Source organism: Talpa occidentalis, unplaced genomic scaffold, assembly GCF_014898055.3.
Source record: "Talpa occidentalis isolate TD23 unplaced genomic scaffold, MPIMG_talOcc4v2.1 talOcc4.16, whole genome shotgun sequence".
Taxonomy (NCBI): domain Eukaryota; kingdom Metazoa; phylum Chordata; class Mammalia; order Eulipotyphla; family Talpidae; genus Talpa; species Talpa occidentalis.
In genome coordinates this window covers 27503979-27530006 of record NW_023601653.1, presented here as the reverse complement: position 1 = coordinate 27530006, position 26028 = coordinate 27503979, and the positions used below count along the sequence as shown (strand labels likewise).

The 26028-nt window shown below is 34.4% G+C and overlaps 1 protein-coding gene across 1 annotated transcript in view; it reads left to right on the top strand.

Moving 5' to 3' along the window:
• Nucleotides 1–123: 123 nt before the first annotated feature.
• The window catches only part of LOC119247470 (tenascin-R-like), a 49412-nt gene continuing 23507 nt past the window's right edge, over nt 124–26028 (top strand). Inside the window, exons 1-13 of the mRNA XM_037513932.1 lie at nt 124–311; nt 1352–1399; nt 2207–2344; nt 2832–2967; nt 3426–3680; nt 5114–5328; nt 7443–7632; nt 7728–8033; nt 9495–9770; nt 13697–13966; nt 17994–18124; nt 18291–18420; nt 23083–23180. Of these exons, the coding sequence (XP_037369829.1) occupies nt 219–311; nt 1352–1399; nt 2207–2344; nt 2832–2967; nt 3426–3680; nt 5114–5328; nt 7443–7632; nt 7728–8033; nt 9495–9770; nt 13697–13966; nt 17994–18124; nt 18291–18420; nt 23083–23180 (2286 nt within the window). The 5' untranslated portion in view covers nt 124–218. The remainder of the gene's footprint in view (nt 312–1351; nt 1400–2206; nt 2345–2831; nt 2968–3425; nt 3681–5113; nt 5329–7442; nt 7633–7727; nt 8034–9494; nt 9771–13696; nt 13967–17993; nt 18125–18290; nt 18421–23082; nt 23181–26028) is intronic.

The window sequence follows — 26028 nt, the reverse complement described above, 5'->3', positions numbered from 1 at the left end:
TGCCTCAGGGCGCTTGCAAAGCTTGTGTGGTGCAGCCAGGTTGGGGTTGGGGTCGGGGTCAGGGGCGGGTCAGGCGAGGCGGGGTGGGGAGCTGCGGGGAGGCACAAGGCACCTGCAGTCTACTCCACGGTGCCCTACCTGCCCTTTGATTTCCAGGTCTCTGTTCCTTCTTTTCCCACCAGCCTAACTGTTCTGGAAACCTCAGTTCTTTCTTTTATATGCATCAATCAAAAGTGGGTTCCTTTGGACTGTTTCTAAAACAGTGCGCCTGGAGCAGCGGCTTCTCTTTCTGCATTCCGGCCGCAAACGCTGTGAGTCACAGAACTGAATTTGAGCGAAGATCAGCCGGGAGCGACCTTTTTACTTTGACATTGTTATTATAGCGCGCACGTATTTGAAATTCTACGTGACACTTAGCTGGAGTGGGGTGTGTTAATATCGCAACTCAGAGGATAGAACTCTTAGATCGCTGAAAAAAATACGAACAAGGTTCCAACTCAGAGGTTTTGTGGAGGAGTCTGTGAGGTGAAAGAGCAGGTACTTCTTTTGAAGTGGGTTGCAGTTTATCTGAGGTAAAAGTTTATCTGACTCCTGCTTACCAAGAGTCAGAATTTTGTAGCAACAAACTTACTGTAGAGTTGGCTGTGGAGAGCTTTAAAGTTGATCCTGGAGACCTGTTTGCTATGAAATGGTAGTTTTCAATTTTAGAAATGTCTATTTAAATACAGGGCTGCTTTTTTAAAAAACAAACAAACAAACAAACAAAAAACCTTAAGTTGAATGTAGACGTTCTTTGGACCCCAGCACTGCTAGGTTCCTAGGAAAAGTTCCACAGGCTTGTTAGATGAACGCGTTTTATAAAAAGTGTGCTTGTTTACAAGTGCTCAATTCTCCCCCATGTAAGTTTCAGTTTCAATGGTATTTTCAAATGTTTTTCTTAAAGATGGTGTAACTTTAAAATGTGAGGAATTACTTCTAATGAAGTAGCTCGGTGTAGGTGTTCTAGATTTTCATCAAAGTTAACTAGTTTCACATAATGCAATATAATTTTGCGTGATTTCCTGCTAATTCGTTTTGTTTCGATTATCTGCTTTATATTTAATTATAGGGGTTTCTAGAAGAAATTATTTTGTTATTTGTTGGAAAATACTAATATTTTCAATTTATTAGACAGAGAATATTATACAGCATCTATTCTTAAGGCCTTAGCATTCACTTGGATGTGTGAGTCAGTCAAAATTGAAAAGATTTTACATTCAAATGAAACACACCATGTAAAGAATGTCCAATAATTTAGTTTTGAGGCCAAAAATATACATGTTTAATTGACTAAATATGCCTTATTTTCCAGATGCAGATTTCAGTCATTCTACTGCTCTGGTTACCATTCATCTTTAAGGTAAGACATTCTGGAATATGCCCTTTTTGAAATAGTAAATGGATCATATACTCTCGAATTGACTCTGTCCATTTTGGGAAATGAGTGGTGTGAAGAGAAAGAACACTGAATATTGGGGTTAGTTGCTCAGAAAGTTTTCTTTGCTGGATGTTGCCCTAATACATGCAAGTAGGGAGCATCTGTATTCATTACTTACAAATTGTTTTGGGTACAATCAATGGGGAGAGAGGTCTAAATTATGGTGAAATACATTCATAGTGAGGCTTTTGCTTTTGGTAGGAATTACAATAAATACGTCATTCTCCTGAAAGTTGAAAGTTTTGTTTTTTCTTTTCATGTAAATGAACCAGGCTCTAAAATAACTCAGAGTCATACGTATGTCAAAGTTTTCATTGCAAATGTGTTAGCAAGAATGTCTGTGGAATAACTCACTCTTGTATCCATTATCATCAAAATATACAATTGACTTGATGAGACCTGCTGTTTTTCCTCTAATTTTGGTCTCGTCTCCTTCTTGACCTCAGGAACACCCGGTGATCCCTCGTTTGAGAAACTTGGATCTTAAATGTATTTGATCTTATTTTACTTGTTTTTCTTAAAATTTTCTAAAATTTTCTAAAATTCTATTTATAAAGAATATCCAAATAGTGTTATTCAATTCATGTGTAATGATGGCCATAGGTGAAATACTTTTCAATTAAAATTTGGCATAATTTAGGTGCCATTTTTCTAAGTTTGCTCAATAAATATTAACCAAGAATTTATTTTTTATTATTTCTTACAATTAACTCTTCTTTTCCATTTCAGACCTCAAAAAGTGTCCACTACATACCAAAGAATAAACAAACAACAAAAGTTTTTATCGAATGGGATGTATTTCCTAAGGAAGGAAGTCCTGAATTTTATTTTTTAAAATACCAACTTGTCAATAATTTTGCTCAAAAAGTAAGGCAAGTTTTTGTTGGTTCTCATAAAAAGTTCAATATAGTATAATTTTGTTGTAATTAAGTGTCATATTAAATGTGACCCCAAAGTCATATAGACATCTAAAAAACTGACAAATTAATAAAAATAAATAAATGTCAACCCTCACACCCTAAAAATACCATAAATAGTAATTGAATAGTTATTGCAGTTTCTTATTTTTATTTTCTCAATATATAAAATTTTAGTTTTTTATGAAATATTTTAATAGCTATGTAGTTGACCAAAATAATGTTCAATTTTTTCATAGAATTTTGAGAATTTGTAAAATACACAGAATAAACATTTAAGAAGTAAAAGTTTATGTAAAGTAATCGTTTCATGTACATGTTTATATCCCCTGTTAGAAACACTGCTTCTTGTGAAGGAGATGTATAAAAGTCAAACTTTAATGATGTATCTGACAGAGTTAATAAACATTTCATAAGCAGATTAATCTTATTTACAGGCTGTCAAAAGTATTCTCATAGACTCACAAAAGCTTCCAAAATCAGTAATAACTCTAGAAGAAGATGAAGACTATTACATCATTTTACAGTCCATAAAACATGGGCAAATTTTAAGTGAAATGTCATTTCAAACATGTAAGTAATAAATGTATGTTGTTCAGCTATTTTATTATAAAAGGAAAAATTTTTAATTATGAAAGATTTGAATTTTACAGTGATTATAGGTCCCAGTGGTACTAGAAAATCACTTTATGGTAGTGTTTTGTTTTTAATATATAATATAAATTTCAACATTTAAAGGAAATTGTAAACTAAGTAAGATTTTCATTTTTGACATTTGTGTGTGCATATATAAAGAGTAGATATGTAATCCATATGTAGAATAGATATGTAATTTCAGATTATCTGAAACATATTGTGGATTTGTATTTTAATTTATTCATTCTGAGTGTAATAAGCTCCCATGTAATCTAGAAAATACTTTGTAATTAAATAATGTTATCTCAGTTCATGAATCTTTTGTGCTTCAATAACTTTTGTGTTTCATTAGATTGTATTTGAAACCATACTAATTATTCTCTCTGATATTTTAGGTGGAATCTCAACCAGAAATATTAAAACAGTATCAACAAGTACAAGTGTTTCTTTTAACTGGAGTATGCTCTCTTCCAATAACTTTTCAGTGTCAATATTCCTTAATAATTCTTCAAAAATGTTGCAAAATAATATGGTTTATGAGTGGGATCATTTGATGCCTGCCACCTTATATACATTTACATTTGAATTTAAACAGTTGCATTTGGATTTTATAAATATATTTCAGAGACTTGATATCCAAGTTGAAACAGGTATATGGTTATTTGTTTCATTATTAATATATTCATTGCATATTTTATAGATAATTTGGCAGTGGTATTGTTCTTTAGAAAGTTGTTCAGCAAATATTAGGTATTGTGAAGTGATTGTAAATAAATGAACATAATCCCTTTTTTAAACTAAATCATTCTGGTATTTTACTGATTTATTAAACAAACTGAATTAATTAGCAAGGTAAAAGTGAGAACCGACTTTATTTTCCTCCGACACTTCTTTTAAACGAAGCCCAGTGGATTATCTTTTTTTCTTGTTTAAGCTCTAGCAATGGTTCGTATAGATTGATACCTTTTTGGTGACTTTAAACTATCAATAAACAGTCTCACTTTCAAGTATTAAAAAGGCCATTAAAAATCCAATATAAAAATGTTAATCTTTCATTCTGTTTAAAGCTTCTGTTATTCATGCTTCATCAGATTTGATCAAACTTTGGGATACTGTTGGGGATGGTAAATGTGTTAATGTATTGTGACTTCCTAGTTCTACTTCCTTTCTCCACATGGAGGGAAAAGATAGACAAGGACAGAGCTAATCAAGGCAGTGCATTTTGTGATGGGCTAAGGATCCCATCTAGTACCTTCTACAGGAATAATCAATGAACCACAATGTATGTTTAAAAGTGAAGTAGAGAAATGCTTGAATAATGAAAATAAAAAGATACTAAAATAATTAAAATAGTCTCTCTTCCATTTTCCTTTTACCCCTGTGGAAAAAACAGGACAAGAATTTCTTCAAAATCTCCTTCTCACTTCTTCCTAAAATGTTGGGTTGAGGTACTGATGAAGTATTAGCACGAACTGAAGTGCAGTTTCTACCCTGAGCAGGCTGATATATCTACCCCACAGTTTTTATGTGGTGTGTGATCTTGAAAAAGAAAGGCTAAGCCAGTTTTAGGTTTTTGTGGAAAGTGAACTCATTTGAAGATAATCCACTGGGCTTAGTTTAAAAGAAGTGTGGGAGGAAAATAAAGTTCGTTCTTACTTTTACCTTGCTAATTCAGTTTGTTTAATAAATCAGTAAAATACCAAATGACAGCAAAATTCTTAGCAAGCACACAGTCTACTTCTCTCAGTGAAATATACTTTAATGTTCTTTACTAGTAAAGGAAAGGCAACCTCAGCAACTTAGGAAAATATCTGTGATTCTTGTTTTAATGAAGTCATAATTGGACAATAATTCTGCATAATTAGTTCTTGTAACTGCTTTAAAGCTATTTTAATTGGTAATAAATAACTTACTACTCCATTAATAACAATTTAGCACTGTTATCATTTTGGGAGAAATACAGGGAAAGTGTACAATAAATACTGTGAGGTTTTCACTATTAACTTCTCTAGATGTTAAGAAATGTAATTATGAAATTTTATATTACTGAATTCATCTCTAACAAAACATTTTTATTTTGTAGGATCATGTTCACAAGAATGGGTAGCATTTAAAAAAGGCTGTTACAGAATTAGCAAAGAGAGTAAGCCATGGAAAACAGCTCAACAACACTGTAACTTATCCTTAAATTCTGCACACCTTGTGGATATAAAAAATGAAGAGGAAAAAAGATTTTTATTTTCACATCTCAGATCAAAGAATCAAACAATGATATGGACTGGTCTTAATGATTTGAAGGTCAGACACTGTTGCTCTTTTTATTTTCTGATCTCCCTCCCTCCCTCTCCTCTCTGTTACAGATTTATAGCAAAATTGAGGGGAAGGTACAGGTATTACCCATACACCCCCTGCCTCCACATATACATATATATCAACATCCCCTACCAGACAGGCACATTTGTCATAATTGAGGAACCTGTATCAACACATCATATTACCCAGAGTTCACAGTTTACATCATGGTTCACTCTTGGTGTTACCCATTCATTGGGTTATATGATGATATGTACCCATCATTATGATCATAGAGTACTTTCTTTTCTTTCTGTTGAGTAACACTGATTTACAACATTGTGACTTAGAGGTATAGGATCTCCCCATTCGAGTGCTGTGGCCATACCACACTACCACCAAAACACTCATAGTTCTCCACCATAATCCATTGTGCTCCCTCCCATGCCCCTCTCTGCCACTCACTCTCTAGTAGCCTCAGGTATACAGTCAGATTCCTAGGGTTTATTATTTGTTTGGTCTTATCTGGCCCTTTGTTTTGATTCTCTATATCCCAGATAAGTGGCATCATCCATATTTGATTTAATTTAGTATAGCCCACTCCACTTCTATCCATATTGTCACATATGACAAGAGTATTTTTTTATAGCTGACTAGTATTCCATTATGTATATATCAATATATCACATCTTGAAACACTCATCTCTTTATGGACTTAAGTTAGTTTTATTGCTTGGCTATTGTAAATTGTGCTGCTATGAATATAGGAGTGCTTAGTTCCTTTCAAATTATATCTTATAATTTTGGATAGATAGTAGTGGAATTGCTATGTCAAATGGCAGATCCATTTTCAACGTTTTGAGAAACTTTGATAATGTTTTCCATAGTGACTCAACAGGAACTCAGTGAATGAAAGATTAAAATTCCCTATATTTCACTAAAGGAAATTTACATAGGTAACACTCATTTAATTCTTATGGCAACCTTATGAGGTAGGCACGATCAATATTCACATTTTATAGGCAGAGAATATAGACAACAGAATGAGTCTATCACATAGCTAGCTAATCAATGGTCATGCCAGTCCTTGAACCTTTATTTGTTTCTCCAAAAACTCATGTCCTAATTATTTGGCCTCTGAGCCTTTGATGCTTTCAAAACTGCAGCACAATATATGCAATAGGATAGACTTAGAGGAAACAATAGCCTCCATGCTGTTACATGGAATTGTAATGTATTGTTTTAAAATCTCTTTAGAAAGTCTGGAGCAGGTCTCAATATTCTTATCCTTACAACTAACTTGTTGCTGTTTCTGGTGCTGAGAATGATGTTCTAATCACAACACACCCATAGTCTTTGTTTTTATAGTGCTTATTATCTCTGGGAATTATGATTATTTTTTGAGGAAATTTTATGTGACTTGTGTTTTACAAATATACTCTCAAAGCTGTTGACAACCAGGAAAAATTGTCTTGATTATCTCCATTGTCCAGAGTAAAAAAATGAAGTAAACATTTTACCTCTTAAATGCTAAGAGTGACCATTGTCCAAGAACAGATAGTAAGTAAAAGAAATGTTTAGAATACAGGTATATCATTGTCAAAGTTTGTACTTTTATTTTCACTACCCCTTTCAAGTACAATAGCCACATAACTAACTAGAGATAGATTCATTCTTTTGAGTATTGAGAATAGTGATATCCACCAGTAACATCTCCTCATGCCTTTATTTGATGACTTGAAACAAAATAACTAACATCTGATGAATAATGGGTCTGTACCTGCCATTGTGATGAGTCCTTCAAATGAAAAACCTTTTAATCCTTACAACAATGCAAGATGTAGATTCTATTTTTTAGAGATGCAAAAATAAAGGTTTAGTGTGAGATTCATCAATTTACTTAAAGACATATGACTAATGCGTTACTGAAAGTGAACTCCATCGGCAGTTCAGAATCATTGTCATGAAGGAAATAGACATAAAAATATTAAGCTGGTTTGATTTAATAATCAGAGAAAATTTTATAATAGTGGTGTTACTAATGAAAATCATCAAATATATGCATTTGAAGACGTGACACTTTTCCTCTAAATTGGCTTAATTTGTATATCTTGTTGCAGAAAGAAGGTCAGCTTACATGGACAGATGGATCATCTTTTGACCTTAAGAAAAATGAAATTTTTTCTTTCCCATTGCCACCCGAAAATGAAAGAGATTGCTACATTTTACAGCAAAATACAACTGGATCAAATTATTTCTTCACAAATTTTTTCTGTTATCTTCCATTGCCATATATTTGTGAATATGAATGTAATTATATTATTAGTATTTTTATATTCATGAATCTCACTCTTATTTTAAATATAGAAATATAATATATAATCAAAAAGAAATTTTTTTTTCAGTACCTTCTCTCCATGAAAACCCTTCATTTAATGTAAAAGAAGTTAGAACAACTGAAATCGTATTTGGTTGGAATAATTTGAATGACTGGAATAATTTGAATAAGTGGCTGAAACTGGGATATAAAATTATCATTAAATATTATTTAGACTCTACAGAAGAGCAACATTTTGACAGCTTGCCCCCGAACACTACAGAAAAAACAATAACCCAATTGTGTCCTGGCTATATTTACAGATTTTTACTCTTTGCAATAAATGAATGGGGAGCTAAAACTATACTAAGTCCAGTATTCATTGTTGAAACACGTAAGTTACAAGACACCTAAAAGTTTAATTTTTCAAATATTTAATGTCATCACTAGCAGATATTTCTGAGGGTCTGATACTTTCTTACAGCATTCTGAGCATAACTGTGTCTTTAACCATTTTAAATTATAGTAAATTTGATTATCTCTCAACATTCCTGTTAAACTATAAATCCTTAAGGGTGTGAGCTGTATCTTATTTGTCTTATGGCAACAAGTGTACCTAGTCTGCGGTAGATAATGAATCATTTTTGTGGAACTGAATTTTTATTATGTAAAAATATCAGGAGTTAAATATACATGTTTCCTGGATTTTAAGAGGCTTATAATAGAGAGGATTAATAAGAAACAGAAGCAAATGCAAGCAAAGTTAATGTAGTAAAATGCCACCTAAATTCCCAATCAGTGTGGTGTGTTTAAAAATTACTAGAATTCAGAGGGTGAGTGATAGAGGAAGACTCCTAGAAAGGAGAGGCTTAGACTTAAACTTGAAGGAAGTAAATCATGTTGTAAGCAAAAGCGAGGAAATATGAATTTGTGGGAAAAGAATAGTACAGACTGACTGGAGATTTCCTTGGATATGAAGTAAAACTAGTTTAAGAGGTAGATGATGCCAGATTTGAGTGTGCCAGGCGTATCTGTCTCAGGTGGTTGACCTTGACCTAGAAGCAATGGAAATCAATTAAGACTGTAGTTCTAAGATTTCATTTACTTTTTACAAAACACTTTTAATGCATCATCTCACTCCATCCTTACCTCAAATGTGGGAGTAGCTAGATAGAAATGAGAAAACGGAGCTTCAGAAAGGTTAAGTGAAAGGTTAAATAAACTGATTTAGTAACACTTGATAAAGCTACACAGGAACCCACATGTCCTCATTTTAACTCTTGAACTATTGCTTCTAAAGAATCAAGAATGTGCATGTGTGTGTTGGGAGGGTGGGAAACAGATAGGGGTTTGAGGATGATATGTGTAAGGTGCTGTTTTAAGCAAATTAATCTGGGAAGATTAGTTAGAAAAATCACTGGCACTGGATGAAATGGTTTGGAATGGGAAATATTTCAGTAACAGAAGGAGTGCCTGAGTTCTGGTGATGAGGGGATTAATCCATGCCTTCTAATCTGACAAAATGGAAGAGGTAGAATGAATACTAGAAAGGCCATTGAACAATAGTATGTATCATACATTTTGCTAGTGTTTTACATTCCTTATCTAATTTAATCTTCAAGATAATTTTATAAGAGAGCCACTACTATAATTCCCATTTTGCAGTCAAGAAAACTGAGGCTCAGAGAATGTGAGTAATTTACTCAAGGAGTGGAGCTGGACAGTGGAAGAACTCAAACCCAACTTTCCTTTTCTTGCCAAACTGGAGTATGTAGGGTGGGCTGGTGTATTAAGGAGAAGCAAGAGAAGTCAAACTAGACCACCTAATGTATTTTCCTAATTTTTTACCTACTAGGTCCATTATCAGCCAACAATCTCACAGTTAGCCATGTGACCTCAACAGAAATATTTTTACGCTGGGATCCTCCAGATTCTGTATCTTTCCACCATTATCTTGTGACTATTTTGGATGTTGAAACCAACAAATCTGAAGAGGTGTTTGTTGAAAAACTCAACACATCAACAACAATTGGAAATCTCAAATATTTCCATCATTATCTGATATACCTCTTCAGTGTAGCAGAAAGAGGAACTTCAAGCTCTTTAGAGAAACCTGTTTCAGTCATTACAGGTAAGCAGGGGCGCACTGTCCCTTTTTATAAAAAAATATAAAGTTCATATTTAGAAAGACTACCTTGCTGAAATTTAGTTGTGTTAATCATTCACAGGTAGAATGCCCACAGCTGAACATTTGATTTAATGCTGAATCACAATTATAACCATAAAAATCTATATTTATTTAGATTTAATGAACTCTTTAAATATCAGCATTTGTTCCTACAAGAGTTTCTAGGAGATACTTTCCTTATCATAGTCCTGGATGGAAAATATGTTATCAGAAAATATGAAGATTAGTTTACCCAGGTCTCTCTAATAGCAGTTCTCTGGGAATCTGCATATTTAAACAATTTTTCTTGTTTCTGTATTTTCTCAAACAATGTGATAGATTGACCTCTAGGGGGCAGTCTTATACCAGGACTTTTGGCAAATTTCTAATTTCTGTTTTCTAATTTCTCGCTTTTCTCACTTCTAATTTCCACTTACCTCTATGTGGCAGTTTTTGAACCCTTGTCTAGAACATAATCATTAACCTATCTTTCAACTGAACATTCCATTTATTCCCTTAAATCGATGTTTTTTGGAAAGATAAAATACTATCATATGAAACTACATAATTATGAACACTTGCAGCATATACCTGGGTATTGTAGTGTGTGTATTTTTCATATGTGTCTATTTAGTGTGCCAGTACGCAAGAGTCTTTGAACTTTCACCATTAAAATTTAGACACTAAACCTGAGATAAGAGAAACCAAATAAAAAACCCTGCAAGTACACACTTTAACATTAATTAATTTTATAGATTAATTAACTTCATAGCTTAATTGACTTCATTTACTGGGAATACTTGGGATTATTTTAAAATAACAACAGACATCATTCAATGCTTCCTAAATGTAAATGCTTAGCATTCAATGTTGCAAATCTTCATCAAAAGAAATCTTCCAGTTGGATACTAAATAACAGGTGTTTTCCTTTCATTGAATTCAGATAAAGCCTCCTTTGCTTGATAAATTCTTGCTTGTGTCCCTTACACTTAGAAAGATCTTTTCATTTTTAGCTGAAGGGCAGAATAGGAGAATTTTTCACAGATCCATTAATTTTGACATAAAATTAAAACCTCCTATACTATGTAAATTTGTTTAATAGAGGGACCAAAATAAGTACATGTGAGTCTTAGCATTTAATTATGGATCATTTGTTATGTATCAACTGTAAGCTGACAGAGCACTGCCAGTCTAGGATGAAGTAGTATGGTGTTCTTACTCTCTTAAGATTGAGGCAATACTCTTTATTAATTCATTAATTGTTCAATAATTGCTTTTTCAGAATCAGGAACAGTAATTGGTATTAGAAACACAAAGATGAGTAAGACCTAGTCTCTCTCTTCAGACAGCCTACAAACTGCATCGAGACAAGTTAAAACGAAGTGATAGTGCTTTATTATACTTGCTGTTAGAGTAGCTGTGCTCTGGATACAATGGGAGTCTAGAGAGGGAACAGTTAACCCAGATTTGGGGTACAGTGTTAATCATGAAAGTCTTTTTTTTTTAAAAGATTTATCTATACAAGAACTGGGGCATATGTCAGTGGCGCCAGAGGGTGAGAGAATTCACCAGAGACAGAGTGTGGAGCAGAACAGGCAGATGGACCAAAGACACTGCTGAGTGGAACAGCGGGCGAGGCAGGAGAGGTCTGCCACGCCATGTGGGTTTCTCCCTGGCCAACTGGGAATTGATCCCGCACTTCAGAGGCTGCGGACAGCTTCACAGTGCGGCGCTCAACCCACTGTGCCATCAGGGAGGCCCTCATCATGAAAATTTTCCTGGAGGAGGGATATGCTGAATTACAAAGAAGAATACCTGTTCGCCAGACAGGAGTGGGAGGCTGAGATGCTGCAGATAGAGCAAACAGCATGTGCACAGGCAGAGGACTGCAGAGGAGCTTATCTATCTTCTTTGAAGAAACTGACATTTCGATATTGCAAGTAGATTAGCATGACTGGAGTGCAAGGAAATATGTAGAGAGCGTTGAGAAAAAAATGTTAGATACGTACTTGAAGGGCCTTCAGTGAAATTTAACTTTTGTAGGGTATGGAACATTTTGATAATGTGAAAAAATGAAAGGACTCCCGTAAAAATGCATGTGCATACACAGAAAATTCTTTATTGGGTTATCACAGACTTACCAAATGCCACTATTTCTCAATCTCTACTTATGTCTGGCATTCAGGACTTTTCACCTAAGTTCCCTACCGAAGTAAAAGTTTATTATAGGTTAATGCTAATTTTTGCAAGTAGATAAGAACAGAAATCTGAAGTTGTTTCACTCCGGAATCATGTGAACAGTTTTTCTCATTGAATAATTATGGCATTTTCTGATAATTTTGCATAAATAAACAATTTCAAAGCCTAAAGTCAGGCCAATTACAATTTTGTGAAATTAACGTTTGGAATGAACAGACTATGGGTCTGACCAAGAATATTTTCCTGAGAAATTAAGGTGTGGTGTTTATTTGAGTTGTTAAGAAAATTAACTTCAAAATAGATTAATTATAGTTTCTAAAAGTAAAGCAATTATGAAAATCATAGAGAATTTTTTTCAAGATTATTTAAAGCTATGACAATCTTTATAATAAATACCGAGCTTTTAGCAATCATCTGTATGTAAATGATACCTATATTTTTATCTCTAACCTAGACCTCCTATACTCAGACTTAAATATCTATCTGCCTAATCTATCTAAGAGACTTCTTAAATTTAGTATCCAAACTGAATGACCCGAGTTTGCTTTACCCATACCCTCCCCGTGTTAATTCCTGGTCATTTAATTTATCCAGTTGCTTAGGTCAAAACTTGAAGGTGTCCTTGACACCTATTTTTCTCACAGTCTACACCCAATCTATAGGATATCCTATTGGTTCTCTCTTCAAAATAAGTCCAGAATCCCAATATTGCCCCCACTTCCTTCAGGATTCCCACTCACCAGGTCTCCACTCTCTCTCAACTGGATTACTGGGGTGGCTCCTAATTCTACCATTGGTTTGCTCCATGTTTTGTTATTAACATAACACCTCAAGTGATTCTTTAAAATTTAGAAAGATCACACTTATGCATACAACCCTGGTGTCGCATCTACATTATTCAAAGTAAAAGCCTAAGAATTCTTACAAGACCTGACTGACTATTAATTCCTGACCTTCTCTTAGACTCTCTCTGTGTTCATTCTGATTTTCTTTCTGTACTTGAAGATAGCAGGTAAAATCCTGTTGTAGGATTTTACTTTAGCTATTTTTTTTCCTGCCTTAAATACTCTTCTTCCAAAGAAAGTCTAACTACCTCACTTCTTTCAAAGTTTTGCTTCAAGTTTGATCTTTTCCCAAAGACACATGTCCTGAATTTTCTATCTAAAAATTCTCCTACAGTTACCACACTCCTGATCCCCTATCTTAATTTATTTTTTCTTAGCCTTTATCATATCTTAAGTACAATATAATATGCATATTTGTTATAGCTATTACTTATTGTCTATTTCCAACTGTTTGAATATGAACTCCAGGAGGCAGTTACCTTGTTATTTTTTACTGGTGCCTCTACAATCCTAGGATAGTGCCTGGGAAATAGCAGGTCCCCATGCATATTTGATAAAAGCATGAATAGTCACAACAATGGGAAGATTATACAGATGGAATATTTAAATTTCAAAAGAACTTGCTCAGCACATTCTATTAGTCCATAAGATGTGATATTTGTGCTTAATCATATTGGTAAATTTTACATACTAATAAGAAAAAAAGTCTTTTTGAAGACATAGTGAGACACAGTTTGTTAAATTTACTTTAAACAGTAATATTGAATTGAGATTTTTTTACTTAATACCATTAACACTGATAACAATACACTAAAATATGTGTATCTGCTTATCTATTTCTTTAAGGTATTAATCCACATCAGAAAGTTTATGTTAAAACTGAAGATGTGGGAGAAGGTAGCATAATTCTCCAATGGGAATGCCCACAAGAGAGCTACAAGGTCTGCATTCAAATCAAATCCACATCAGATACAAGAGAGGTCATGAAGCTTTTTGTGAAGAATGCTAACAGATTCAAGATTGGTAATTTAATCCCTGGAATAACATATGAAATTAAGATGGCAGCAGTGATGAATGGGAACTTGAGTGAGCTGGTAACTATTCAACACACTCTAAGTGAGAATCAAATACTTCTCATTAGCAGATATTTGCTGATACTGGGTATTGTAAAAATTCCCTGATGAAGCCCCTGAGAGCAGGCTTTTTATGTAGATTGTAGATATGCTTTATCTGATAGTAGCCTCAGGACCTGGAGCAATTTGCTTGCCTTTTTTTCCTGACAATAGCCCATGTTTGTATCAGAGCAACATTGATTTTGATTAAGAACTTGATCCTAAAGCCATATTAGCAATGTCTGAATCTGAGTTCAGTTATTTGAGTAACACTGGGAAATATATTTAATCTGTTTATACCCCATTTCTACATTTGTAAAATGAGAGAAAATCGTATCATGTATTTCATCATTTGTCCTGAGATAGCTGACTTAGCGAAAAGAAGGCCTTACCTCAGGGTCTAAAGTATAGCCATATTTAAGTGTTTCTAATTATTATTTTAACAACAAAAACAGGCTGTAACACATTAAAGAAAATATTGATAGTATATAAAAGATTCAGGACAATCCAGCAAAATATTGGTGTTCTTATTCAAGTTAGGTTAATCCACTCAATGAGTAATCATTGAAATCTATTGAGAAGGAAGAAAATTAAAGTGAAAAGAAAATAATTAAATGAAATAATAATCATAGCAGCGTATTTCTCCCCATCTGACATCTAAATTATATCTTTTTGCTCTCCTTATTAGATAGTGAGCTCTTTTGAAATCTTATTAACCTCTATAGGTGAATCACATGTATCACCAGATGTAAATGCAGTTCGTGACTCTTATTTTATTTATTTTAAAACTATTATCCAACATAGATGCAGAGACATAAATTAATATGCAAATCCTACCTGTGTGGTCTTTCTTGTTGGATTTGAGGAGAGAACTGTTCATGTCAATGCCTCATTTGCCTCACAGTTCTTGGCAAAGTACCCTTCATCTTTTCGGGGTACATCCCTGTTGTTTTCCTCTACTATGGAACTATGTCTGTTCGCCAGAGGATCACAGAGTACCTACTCTCTGATTCACATGAAAGACCATCAAATGCTTAGAAACATTTATTAGGTGTTCCTGTGTATCTGTATCTTCTCTCCTCCTGGTGAATCATCTTAGATCCTTCAAGCACTACAGTATTTCTTAATAATTCTTTTTTTAAAGATTTATTTCTTTATGCATACGAGAACTGGGGTACAGGCCAGAAGTGCGGGGGTGGTGGTGAGAGGATTCACCAGAGACAGAGTGGGGAGCAGAACAGGTGGATTGCCTGAAATACACTGCTGAGGGGAGCAGTGGTGAGACAGGAGAGGTCTGTTGTACCATGTGGGTTGCTCCCTCGCCAGCGTGGGGATCAAACTTGTACTGCAGAGGCTGGTGAGAACTTCACAACGCTGTCTTTAGCCCCTGTGCCACCAGGGAGGCCCTCAACAAATATTTTTGATTGCTTTTACTATATCCTGTCTCTTCTATACACTTGAGGCAATTGATTATATAGGGGCCTTTCCTTTATAATGAGGTATTCAATTATATTATAAAACAATTACATTCATTTATTTTCCTTTCCCCATTGGAACTGCTTTAACATGATGTGCATTAATGCGTTGGTCTCATTTCCCTGGATAAGTGGTATTGATGGAAAACCCCACATTGATCCACTGACAAAAATGCTACTGACTCCTGACACTTTCAGAACCTAAATTAGATTTTGCCTATTTTAAGCCTTGTCTCTTAGAAACATGTCTTCCACACCCAAGCACATGATGGTGGGTTCCTTTCATGATTATACTGGTCACTCATTTCCAGCCCCCAGATATTTACCTTCTGCTCAAAGCTCAATTAGAAGCTTTCACAGACCATTGCCCACAGAGTAAGAAGAATTGGATACTTGTGGGATGTCACCCTAGCCTTGGGAAAGCCCTACTTATTATAAGAGCTTTGTAACTTCAGAGAGCTGGAAGAAATTTAAAGAGGAAACCCACAAAAAAAAAAACAAAAGAGGAGTGATGACAGCAAAAGTAAGTTAATATAACTGGAAAAGGAAAAACATGGTAAAAGTGCCTTGAACCTATTAGTACACCATATGGAATTTGTTATGGTTAATACAGTGAACATTTCCTTATAATAACCACCAAGGACAAAAAAAAGGCAAGAAAGTTATATGTTACAGCTGAATGATTGGTGGAGATACTGCACTGATTTTATGTGCCAGGATGCTAATTATAGGTATGTGTGTTTAAGTCCTTTACTGGCTGTGGGGAAAGTGGCAGAATTACATAATGAAATATTTAATGTTTGATATTTAAGTGATTTTGAACAACTTGTATTGCATCAAACCATAATTCACAAATAAAATAGAAAGGGAAAGACCATCTAATGATTCTCTAGAGGGAAAACTACTTTTTCACAATATATATTTTAGAAGATAGCTTCTTGGAAGAAAGACAGACCTAGGGTTATACTATTGGATAGTAGCTGCATAATCTTCAAATAGAATTGAAATTAAAGCTGACCTGAGGAAAGAATAGTGTGAACAGAAATTAAAATTTTAAAACTGCTTTAAATAGCACAGCAGAGGATTGAAATGCAATAAAACTCTTTACTAGGGTCAGGGAGAGTGTAAAATGTAAACAAATCCTCCAAACTGTTGCCAGAACTCTATTCCTAAAAATGTCTGCTCAGAATTCCTACAACTGCAGGATGAGGTCTGGCCTCCTTGGCATGGCCGGCAGAGCCTCCCATGATGGTACCCAACCTCAGCCATGGTCTTATGCTCTATGCCCTCCCCACCCAGCCCCATACTTTACACCCTGGGCACCCGCAATTGCATGTATGTGAGAATGCAATCTCTATAGATCTTCACATATATCATTATACCACCTTGTGTCTTCTTCTTTTCCAAGTATAATTTAAACTCAACTTCAATTACTATTTAAACTCAACTCTTCCATAAAATGACCCCTAAGCCAAAGTCACAAATCACATTATTCCAATAGTATTTGAACATATTTATAGTCAGCTCAGTATATATTTATCTACTGCTCACAATTTTTATTTCTTAATATATTTGTAATATCTTCCTCTCTACCTTATTTTATAAATCATCACAGATAGCATTCTATAACAGTACTTAGCTTTAAAAATAACTAATACTTGGGCCTCCCCGGTGGTGCAGTTGTTGAGCGCTGGGTTGCGGGGCTGCCCACAGCCTCTGCGGCGCTGGTTCAATCCCCGGCTGCTCCCCGGCCACTGGAGGAGGGTCCCACATGGTGCGCAGACCTCTCCTGCCGCCCGCTGCTCCCCTCAGCAGTGTACTTCGGCCCTTCTGCCTGCTCTGCTCCCCGCTCTGGCTCTGGTGAATTCTCTCACCCTCCTGCGCTTCTGACTGTACCCAGTGCATGTATAAACAAACAAAACAAACAAATAAAAATAAATAAATAAAATATGCCTCTATAAAAAAATAAAAATAACTAATACTTAACCTTCTAAATATATCAATATTGCCATATTAATCAGCAAAATATATTAATATATAAGATGATAGTCTGAAGCTGCAATTTTTTGTGATTTTTTTTTTCCTGGATTCTAATGACAGGATCTTTAAAATGGGAAAATAAGCATTAAAACGCATGAGTTAAACTTTGTACTTAGCTTTAATCAAATTTGATGCAGAGGGTTCTTTTACCTTTTTTCTAGTATTCATGTTTTTCTCCTTTCTGTCTTTTCAGTTTATACAAATAATTTCAGAAAGTTTTAATATTTTGCTCCTTTCAGTATTATGAATTTGATTCTGCAAATTTCCTCCTATGTAGTCTTTGCTGTAACATCAAAATTAACTGTGTGTAATGTATTTACAATGATTATCACTTTGTAAACTGTCATTGTATATGTAAACAACTATTTCTCATTAGGATAGAGAAGTCATTAATAAACTCTATTGTTCTTTTTCACATTGTGCTTCTTCTTATCCTTTTAAGGGCATAAATTTAAAAAAAACAAAAATCTGTTAGAAAGCATCCAAGAATTTAAGTGTGCTTTGTGTTTTCGGTAGGTCTGAAAGCAACATTAAATATCCATGAAGGTAAAGTTACAGACTCTTCCATAGAAATTCTTTGGAATCAAGCTGATGGGAATTTTCAGCATTATGAAATCACATGCATCAACTTTGCTGCTGCTTTCATGGTATGTTATAAGCTGTTCCTGGAGGAATTAAACTTGAATCTTTCATGCTGAAGCCGATATTAACAACATTCTTAGAGTGTAGCACAACTGAATAACACCCGTGATTTTGTGTGTTAATTGTGTTTCTTAAATGAACTCTTCCTAATTCATTCTCTTGGATTGGTAGGTCCAGAAGGTAGCTCAACAAGCAACAACAGTCTCTGATCTGGATCCTGCCACAGTGTACACCTTTTCAATTTGGCCTGAAAAAGAAGGTTTTAAAGACATTACTTCTAACATCATAGTAACACAGACAGGTACAGCTTGTGTAAGCTCTTTAGATATTTATTTAATGTTCCAATATTTGCTTTTTTAGGAAATATCTAGCAAATAGTTCATCTTTCCAGATTTTCTTTTTGAGAAGTATAGTCTCACCTCCTTTTCTGTTTCCCCTACTATGGGTTAGTACAGCATGTCTTATGCATGTCTTGTCAGACAATAGACTTGCTAACTGCCTGGGCTCTGCCCAGATTCTCCATTTGTGATATGATTTCTCCTTTGTTCAGGTAAGCAGACAATGACGTGACATTTTCCTCTTGTTAGAAACTTACTCCCAATCACAGATGGTGACTAATTACACTGTAGTCATATGAAATAAAGGATGTATACAAAATGGGCAACTTTCCATATTTCAGTGAATTAAAATTGTCATCTAATTGACCAAAATAACTATTTTAGTTATTCTTGACACTGATACTATTGGACTATTGCTTTATGTATTTAGAACGTGGTCATGTCTAGTTTTCTTTTACTATAATAGCAAAGAATAGAATGGAGAGAGGATAATTTGGCATTGAGTTCCTTTCCTATGCAGGGAAAATTTTTAAAGAGTAGAAATAAGATATTTATTATACAGTATTTAACTTTTTTTGCTCAAGAAAGAAAGAAAGCACTTCATATTTAAATTGCAATTCACTTTCCTGCTGATTAACCTTGTCACTGTTTGGTATTTAATTAGAATGAATCCTAAAAATTACTAAAATTTTCTGACCTTGGTGTTTACACAAGACTGAGATGTAATATCTGTCTACATTTTCAAAGCAAGGGAAATATTAAATACATCCTACTGCAATGCACATTTGTTTCATTTAAAATTTTAAACTTATTCTGGGTGTTTTTTGTTATCTGTTGACTTTTGATTTCTCGTGTCTAACAGGAATAATAAAAGGAAAGTCTTGGCTATCCTCTGAGTTTATAGAAAGAGAAATTCTGTGAATGTTTCAGGGCTGTTTTAAAGCAGGTTCTTCATGCAGTAGGAAAAAAATGTCATTTTATGTGTATGTTTTAAATGATACAGTCCCAAGTGCAGCTGAATTGATGAACCATAGTAGAAATTCAAATGCAGTAACTGTTAGCTGTCCTTTAGTTGGAAGTCTGGATGGATACAGTATTTCAATATCCAATGAAAACTTAAAAAAAAGAAAAATCCTCCCTTCCACAAAAAAGGTATGAAAATATTAAAATTAAATTATATCAAGTGATATGAAACACAAGATAGATCCATTAGGTAGTTCTGGTAGTACACATTATACATATGTGTTTGTGTACATATATATATTTAGAATATATAATATATTTAGAAAGGTAAGTTGTTGGTTTAATATAAATAGAAAACATTGTAAGAAAACCTTTTGGATAACAATGTAATTAGGATAAGTTTGATGTATAGTAACAAAATGTATATGCAAATAAATAATAATGAATTAATTCAGATTATTGTCATGCTTATGTGTGATGTACACTTTTGGACTTAAATGAAATTCTCTAAGAAACTGTTATTTCTAATAAACCATTTGTGCTTAAGCATGGCAAGTTTTTCCATGATAGACAATAAATATATATATGTATATATAAAATTCTTTCTGCAGATAGTGTAAGATTGAGTTTTCCAATTGTTTCTGAGCTAAAAAATGTTTTAATATGTTTCTTTCTTTAATGTATAGAGTATTCATATTTAATAGCCTTTCTCCAAGGACTGATTTTTTAATTAGTGTTATAACTACCAAGGGACTAAAGAAAAGTCATCCTACTGTCCTGATAGTTAGCGCTTGTAAGTTCATTTTATATTTAATTAACTTTTAATGGGTAATAACAAGGGAAATAGTTGTGTTTAAGGCAAATATCTAATTAAAAATGAATGAATATGGAAGTAGTTTACGCCATGCTTAAAGAGAAGAACACTACATTTACAAGAACACCTGAGTTATGTTCCTGTCTTTGTTTAGTTAATTGAGCTTGGACAAAATTCTCAAGTTCTCATTTAGAAAAAGAAAATGATTATTCCTGCCTACATACCGAATGATGATGCTCAAATTAAATTACAAAGATGCTTTTAGTAAAACTACAAAAACCTCTAAAACCCTTAGGTATTGTTGTCATGACACATTCAATTTTTCCAATATTTTGGCTATCATTTTTAATGCTTTTTAAAAAACCAAGCAAAACCTCAGAATATGAAAATAATACAGACACTGTCCTTCCCATTGCATCCTTTGGGTCTAATTCCCCTCTTCTTACCTTCTTAGCATGACTTACATGTGTGCCTGCCCTGGATATTTACAGTCCTTCCAAAGAGCCCTGTCACTTGTGGGGCCCAGTTACATGACCACTGACCTCAACTATCAGTGCCCATATAAGTAGTAGGGCTTAATCTCAGAATTTGCAAAGTGAAGCAAGGGAAAACACCGGAGAAGCAGCAAAGACCAAATCAATTCCTGAGAAATATACTAAAACACCAGAGCACTTATTATATGCCAGCGTGGTACTACATATTTAAATTACTGCATTGAATGTCACAGTGATGTTTAGAGATAATGAGGTTAGAGACATTCATAACTCTTCACTGAATATGAGATTTTTGATCCAGGGATCTAACTCTATAAGTGATATGACACTTTGCTGCCCCTCATAAAGACTGTCCTAAGAAATACAGAAATAGATGAGAAACTACTTCATTTAAAAAATGATATCTCATTATTTTGTATCAGTGAAAACTTCCTTGCTGCTTAGATGGAACCTTGACATTATGGTCATCACCATCATCACTGTTACCATTTTGAGTGCTTGCTCCTTGTCATACACTATGCTAAGCATAGTCTATGCTTTATGCCACTTATTTCTGAATGGCAATCTTTATTAATCATGGCATGCATATTGCTTATGGATTTTATATATGAAGACACTGAGACCTTACAGAATTTCAGTAGCTTGTATAAGATGTGCAGATCTGAATCACATTTCCCTGACTTGAGGCCCTGTCTTTGTAACCACTGTGCTTGAGTAGAAAGGCTGCTATGTTGCAGGAGTACTGATTCCAGGTTTCTGGTTCTGTGGCTTGGTATAAGTCATTATTCTGTTTGGACCTAAAGTTCATTTCTACCCTGGGTTGAACAATTCTTTCCAAATGTTATGATGGCCTTGTTTTGTTTATTCCAAACAAGGCTGGTAATTTTTTTCCTCCCTTCCCACTTTACAATTTGACTTTTGTTTTCTATTGTATATTAATAATTTTTGTTCCTTTTGTATGCTTTCAATTTGTAAGCTACCTCAAATGCATTTGGAAGTAGATGAACTATTAATAAATGTATGAAGTGGGGCTAAAATATATTATGGGAAATAGAGCAAATAGTAAATTAATTCCAGTAGAAGGAAAGATGCATCACAGAAAAATAGGATAGAAATCATTGTGTATCAGAGACTCGATTTTAAATCTACCACTGATCTGAATACTAATAAACTTAAATCAATATGTAAGTAGGGCCCAAAACACTCATACAGAATTTCAACTTTTCAGATGAAATTATTCCAATAAAATGTTAATTTTACATTTCTTCTAGTTAAGACAGACAATGCGCCATCTCAATTTTGAATATAAATTAGAAATAGAGACTATTAACTGATTTGAAAATATGTCTTGAACCTTTTAGATAAAATGTTTCAGGGGAAAAAGAGTTTGTGAACTTAAATGAGGGGCCTAGATATATCTCTTTATTTAGTGCATAAACTTTTTTTAAGTTAAAAACTCCAGTTGTAATACCTTCATTCTGAATTCTGCTATGAGAAATAAAACTGTGAAATTCCATAGTTCAAATAATGTTTTTTTAAAATATATTTTCTTTTTCTTTAAGATTTATTTATTTATTTATTTATTTATTTATTTATTTATTTATTTATTTATTTATTTATTTATGCAAGCACTGGGTACAGTCAGAAGCACGGGAGGGAATTCACCAGAGCCAGAGCAGGGAGTACACTGCTGAGGGGAGCAGCGGTGGCAGGAGAGGTCTGCACACCATGTGGGCCCCTCGCCTGGCAGCTCAGCAGCCTCGCAGCCCAGCGCTCAACCACTGCGCCACCAGGGGAGGCCATCAAATAATGTTTTTGTGGTAAAAGTTCTTCTAATTCTTTTCCTCTTCCACTTTAGATATGGGGACACTGACATTCAGGGTAAATAATTTGCACAAGATGATTTGATACAAACACTGCATCAAGAAAAACCTAGATATCCTGTATTCTTCTTACTACTCTTCCTTAATGTGAAAATTAAGGTTATTAGTGCACTACAAACAAAATGAGGAGCCTCCCCTGGTGGTGCAGTGGTTGCGCGCTGGGCTGCGAAGCTGCCACCAGCCTTTGCAGAGCTGGTTCAATCCCCGGCCACAGGCGAGGGTCCTACATGGCGCACAGACCTCTCCTGCCGCCCCCGCTGCTCCCCTCAGCAGTGTACTTCGTCAGTTTGCCTTCTCTGTTCCCCGCTCTGGCTCTGGTGAATCCTCTCACCCTCCCGCGCTTCTGACTGTACCCAGTGCTTGTATAAATAATTAAATAAATTTAAACAAACAAATAAACTAAAAACCCAAAATGATAGTAGACATGCTTTTTTAAAGACGTCATTTCAGTATCTTATTTTATTGCCCTAGATCTTGATCTACCATCAAATTTGCTGATTTTGGGGGAGGAAGCAAACACAATATATCTGTCTTGGAAATGCCTACAAGGAGGTATCAAAAAATTTCAGGTAAAGAATGATGCTACTTTATACAGTCTTAATGTTTGTAGAGGTCATTATTTCACTCCTTCTTTTTGCTCCTCATTTTACGTTAATGAGTTTAGAAACTAGAGTACCCTAATGTTAGGGTGCCCCCCAGATTTATGTTTCTATTGACTACTTTAAAAATGTGATTGTCATGGTAAGTGTTCAGATAGTAGTGAATGAATAAAAGAACTTGTGGTTTTCAGTGGAGGTAGACATGTGCATAGTTAGCACAAAAAAAGTGAAGAAATGTGTGATGGTGCTGGATGATTATATTTCTATGACAGCACAGCCTGAAAAGAGATCCCAGAAGTTAAAACTGGGGGATGTGTCATAGGCTCTCTTTCATCTCCATCCTAGATATTTGGTTCAGAGTGGAGACTTTTGGCCCAGGGAGTAAGAGGTGAAAAGGAACTACTTTTAAACTGTTTCTGATGCCATTTGCAAAATAAATGTGTTTATTTTCATTGATTCTTGTTACTGATAATGTAAACTGGTATATGAGGACATATTATACACACCCTATAGCCTTTATCTTATGGTTTTTTAAATTTTAAAATTTGTATATTTTTTACTTCATTTTTTGTACAATGTATGCATTTTCATCTTGGTTATAGTCTCCATACAATTCCCACCACCCTTGTGTCCACCCACTATGGAGAGCTGTGTGGAGGTTCCTCGATCTGTTAAAGGTGGAGCTTCTATATGATCCAGCAATTACACTCCTTGGTATTTACCCAAAGACACAGAAATATCAATTCAAAAGGGCACCTGCACTCTTACGGTTTATAAACAAAATACATTCCCAGGGACAGCACTGTTGTTTTGTATGGGGGGAATCACCATTTCCATATTTCATTGTGGTAAGAAATGGTGATTTTAGTTGTAAATAATGGAAAACCTGAAGCAGTTTAAGCAGTGAAGAAATATTTGTGGTATCTATAGGAATGCCTCATTTAGATGAAGGATAAAAATATACCTGAGTGGGGGAAGAAATGGAATCAGTTATTTTAAGACCATTGAGAATCCAGGGTTGATTTCTTTCTTTCTGCTGCTTTCTGCTTAGCTGCTTCATTATTTTTTTTCTGAATACCAACTTTTCTATTAAGTAATCTGTGTAGTTGGTGAAATAATGCCATATACAACTTCCAAGTACAAATGGTACATTATCAGCCACAGGGAAAGACAGAGCAAAGGGCAGGGCCATCCAAAAGGCTCTGGTGAGGAACAGGGGTTGCTTTGGTGGAGTGTGGTGTGGTAACATACATATGAAGCTTGGTGATACTATACTTCTGAATCCTACACAATATTGGAAAACAATTTTACCATAATTAAAAAATATCAGGTAGCAGATGGAATTAAGTTTGCTAGCTGACAGATTTTAAAATAGGGAGATTATAGTTCATGCTGGTGGGTACAGTATAATCTCAAGGATTCTTAAATATGGCAGTGGTAGGCAGAAGAGGAAGAGTCAGAATCAGGTGCCATGCGACAAAAATGGAAGGAGACTATGAGCCAAAGACTGTGGGCAGTGTCTAGAAGCTGGGAAAGCTTTTGGGTGTGTGGGTGGGGTGTTGAAACATTATTGTCAATTTTTTCTGATTAGTTAACTTATTAAAATGTTGGATATTAGGAATCTAGACAAATGATAAAGTAAGCACTTCAAGTATCCCTTTGATAATACTCGTTTTCTAGGCCAACTCTTGAACACAATTTGAGAGTAGTCAATTAATTCTTAAAATTTTAGCAAATGACTATTAAAGAGATAGTTCAAAATGCTGCATAAAGTAGCAACAATTTAACTGAGATAGAATTTTTAAGTAAAGCAAATATATAATTCTGTTTATACTTGAGACTAGACTGTCCTCCCACCTAATTTCAACTCTAATAAAATTTCCTCTCTCTACCTGAACAAGGGTATATGTGATCAAAACTACCAATGTTTTAGAATTTCCCTGGTGTTTAAGCATGATACTATGATAACCATAGTGTCACTGAATACATACTATTAATATATTAAAACTCTATATTAAAATAATCACGGATTAACCTACTGTCTTTTTAAAGTTATGATTTTTTTAAGCTATTTAGAATATTGAAGCTTAGTTTCCATTTGCTAGCTTCCCAATGTAAATAAACATTATTAATCAATATGTTGATATAATATTTGCACATATTATTAATATGTATCAATGCATATATAGTATATGCACTATTTCATTTGTTTAGAACTTAAAATATTCTGTATTTTATTTTTAATTCTGTCTATCATACGTCTGTCTGATATCATACATCTGGCTCCTTACTGTCCACCTAATAATATACATGCTACTTGGTGTAATAGTAAAAACCAGGCCTTCTGTGTATACCATATTTCAGCAGAATAGTAATACCTACCATTATCCAAATATTTTGTGTTTTTTTGATTCCTTTCTTTGATTATTTTGATCATCCAACCAGAATACATTCTTTCCCATGTTTTCCTTGGATAATTCTTCAAGACTATGCTCAAGTATCATTCCTTCCACAAATGCTCCCTTACATATCCATATGTACTTCATATCCATATGTACTTGTTCACTGTATCCTGATGATTCTATTCTAGCATAGAAATAGTGTGCAAATCCTCCCTTCCTTCGCATCTCCATTTTCTCTGCCTCTCTTTAGACCTTTACCATCATTGTTGGCTTCCTTTCACCCAAAAGGGTCAAACTGACAGTCAGAATAATCCTTCTAAATCTGCTGAGACATCATCTCATGACTTTGCCTAAGGCATTCCAGACTCATGAATGCATTAGACATATCACTCTTTTCTTGATAATACACACATATT